The 3,668-nt window shown below is 21.2% G+C and overlaps 1 protein-coding gene across 1 annotated transcript, besides 1 other annotated feature; it reads right to left on the reverse strand.

The window, feature by feature from the left end:
- Window positions 1–1,012: 1,012 nt before the first annotated feature.
- Window positions 1,013–1,590: a repeat region.
- Window positions 1,591–2,222: 632 nt separating this feature from the next.
- PGAL8A_00327100 (fam-g protein) lies at window positions 2,223–3,182 on the reverse strand (the record flags this gene model as incomplete). The annotated part of the gene is made up of 2 exons (XM_028672296.1): window positions 2,223–2,978; window positions 3,108–3,182. 2 exons carry the CDS (start codon window positions 3,180–3,182, stop codon window positions 2,223–2,225), a joined length of 831 nt encoding a protein of 276 aa, XP_028528863.1.
- Window positions 3,183–3,668: the final 486 nt, after the last annotated feature.

Here is a 3,668-nt window from a genome sequence, read left to right on the forward strand (position 1 = left end):
TTTTTTTTTTTTTTTTTTTAGTTAGCACAACTAACTATGTATTCTCCACATAGCTAGTCCTTTTATAGCCAAAAAGGTTAATGAAGCTTTTTATTAACCACAAACATAAACAATTAGTGAAAATGCAAATTAATTATATAAATGTTATTTACGCGAAAATATTATTGTCATATATATAAAATTTTCTCTCACAAATTAAAAATATAAATATTATGCAAATTAAACTCTTTTATGTGTAAATGTTTTTATCTCCTTAAGATCTCATTTTTATTGGTACTAAATCTTACTCTCCATTTTTATTTTACCAATTTTCTCTCTTTTATAAAATCTTTTTAAAAAAAATAAATATATTTATTTTTACATATATCCATTTATTAAAAGAAAAAATAAAAAAAATTTAATAATTTTTTTTTTTTTTTTATTTTTTTTTATTTTTCCGCTTGTGCAAAACCAACTACGTATTCTTCATATAGCTAATCCTTTTTATTACCAAAAAGGTTAATGAAGCCTTTTATTGAGCAGTAATGGACGAATTAGGATATGTCATAATAAAAAAAAAAGGATAAACATATATATATCATGGAAGTTAAACCCGAAGTAAAGGAGGATGAATTAGAGAATTGGAATAAAGAAATTATTCAGAATTTTATTAAAACACCTAACTTAAAAGATAAGGAAAATAAAAAAGAGTTCGAAAAAGTATTAAGAAATAAAACAAGACTCTTGAAAAAAAAAATAAAATCATGGAACCTAACAACAAATACAAAGTTTCTATTCAGGTACAAGGAAAACATCGGCGTTATAACCCTAAACCATTGCTTTATTTATTGGGTGTCGGTGACTTTGTGGTATATAAAAGGCTTCATTAAACTTTTTGGAAAATAAAAGGACTAGTTAAATGAAGTATATGAAGTTGGTCATGCATACACATACAAAAATAAAAAAAATTTATGATTTTTTTTTTTTTTTGTACTTCTTAAAAAGAAAGTACAAAGAATGTCAGAAAAAAAAATTTGATAAAAAAAAATGTAAAAATAGTCAGGAAAAAAATTGATTAAAAAAAATCAATTTTTTAAAATATTTGTTACTAGGAGAATAAAAAAAAAAAAAAAAAGAAAAAAAAAAAAAGATTTTTTTTTTTGGGAAATGGAGGAATTAAATGAAGTATTTTTATGATGAATTTTGCAAAAGAAAATTTTATGCATATAACAATAAAATTTTCATGTAATTATATTTATATAATTTTTTTGTTTTTGTTAATAATTGTTTGTTTGTTAATTCAACAGCAATATAAAATAATTGCTGAATATAACTCATAACAAATAAAATAGTAATTATAATTAATTAATTATTAATGTTTAATAAGTATTTAAATTTTTAATTAAAATAAGGATCTTTATTAAAGTAAATAAATACTTATTGAAATAAAAGGATGCTGAACGAAGTAGATTATAGTTAAAGATCACTCGTTCAAAACAAATAAAAATATATATAAATATACAAGAATCGTAGAGGCATCTCTACATGCTCTTTATTAATTTTTTTGTTCAGTACTCTAGCAAAGTCACCGAACACCCAGTTAATAAATCAGTACTCTAATAAAGTCAGCGAACACTCAGTTAATAAATCACCTCTACATTTACTACCTGATTTATTTACTTTCCATAATTTACATTTTTAATTTATTAAATTATCATTCAATGAATTTGCTAGAGTAATGAAGAAGAAATTATTAAAGAGAATATGGAGTTTTCTCTAGTAATTAAATGGATTTTAAATCTAATACTAATGATATAAACAAATAAACTACAATAATGCGGTTCATTGTGAATTTACTTTGATAAAAATTATGTATTTTTATTAAAAACACATATTCTCATTGATTGTTAATTTTTAAGCACAAAATATTTATTGCTTTTTATAAGTAATTTTCAGTAATTTAGATCACTGCTTTGAAAAATAATTAAAATACATAAATAATAAAAAAAAAATTTAATTATATTAATATTACTTAATGAAAAAATTAGTCTTAAAAATTAAAAAATATTCACATGAAACATTTTCTTTCTAAAAAATTTTTCTCATTTAATTTTGCTTTTTATAAAAAATAAAATATATCTCTATAAAAAAAATTTAGACAAAATATTAACTTTTCTTTTTTTTAAGTAAATCTTGTGCATTAATAATCCTATATTCTCTGTTAAAACATTAATTTTTTTCTCTTAATGGTTATAACAACAACAAAAAAGAAATTTCAAAATATTTGATTTCTTTTTTTTTTTTTTATTTTCTCTCATTTCATTCTCAGATTCAGATTCGCATTCCGTTTCATAGTCTGTCATCTCATTACTCCATTTGAATTCTGTTATATTGTCTCTCATATCATTCTTAGATTCGGATTCTGTTTTATTGTATTTCATCTCTTTCTCAGTTTCGGATTCTGTTTTATTGTCTCTCATCTCTTTCTCAGATTCGGATTCTGTTCTATTGTCTCTCACTTCTTTCTTAAATTCGGATTCTGCTTCATTGTCTCTTATCTCACTCTTAAATACGTCTAATAATTTCTTTAATTCTGAGTGATCTTGCGTATTACTAAGAATTAATATTTGTCTTCCTTCATCTGGAATATTTCGTTCATAAATTTTTGAAAATGGATTAACATTGTCATGTGAAATTTTACTCAATTCAATATTCAATTCTTGGTTTCTCAATTTAGGGTCTATTTCTTTTGCTTTTTTATTAAATCTCTCGAACAATGATGGAGTATTGACTCTATTACGTGGATCGCACGGATTCTTGTATTTATCCGGATCCATACTTTCTTTTTTTTCACTATCTAATGGACATTCTTTTAGACCTCCTTGAGCGTTTGTTTGCTCTTTTCCTTCTGTGTTACCCTCTGTTAATATTCTTTCATATTTTAACTTATTTTTTGTTTGCAATATATATTTATCAATCAATGTTTTATAGGAATCACACTATGGATTAAATAAAAATTTTTTAAAGGAATGTTTCTTTTGTTAGAATAGTAAATCAAATGGAATGTTAAAAAGAATTAGAAATAGAATATATCTATATGTATATTTTTTGTAAAAATTTTAACTTACGTTATAAAAACATTGATACATCCATATTAAAAGAAGGAATGTAGTAATTTTTAAATATAAAGTTAACGTTTTCATATTAATATATTTATTAAATAATATTCAAGTGGAAGTTGTAAATTCAGGTGTAAAACTGTTTCAATTCTGAATAATACTAAATTATGGATTAGTAATATTAATCTAGATATTATTATAACTTACATTAATTTCTAAAATTTAAAAAATAGGAAATAATTTTTATATGAGAAATGTAATTTCTAATTTTTTATTATTACATATGATATTATGGTTTCTTTAGATAGGAATAATATTCTTAATTCTTTAAAAAATAAAATAATAATATTAATTAACAAATACATAAAAAATATAATAAATCGGATAAAGTTATTTTGAAAATATCTTATTAAAATTTTATTTATCTTTAAATTATATAAAAAAATTAAATATTTTTAATTTAATTCACATAAAAATTATAAATGATATACATTTAATGTTAAAGGATTTTTTTATTCTTTTTTTCTAAACTACCAATTTCTGTGAATTATGTCGTACTTTAAATTATTT

Source organism: Plasmodium gallinaceum (assembly GCF_900005855.1).
Source record: "Plasmodium gallinaceum strain 8A genome assembly, contig: PGAL8A_v1_94, whole genome shotgun sequence".
NCBI lineage: Eukaryota > Apicomplexa > Aconoidasida > Haemosporida > Plasmodiidae > Plasmodium > Plasmodium gallinaceum.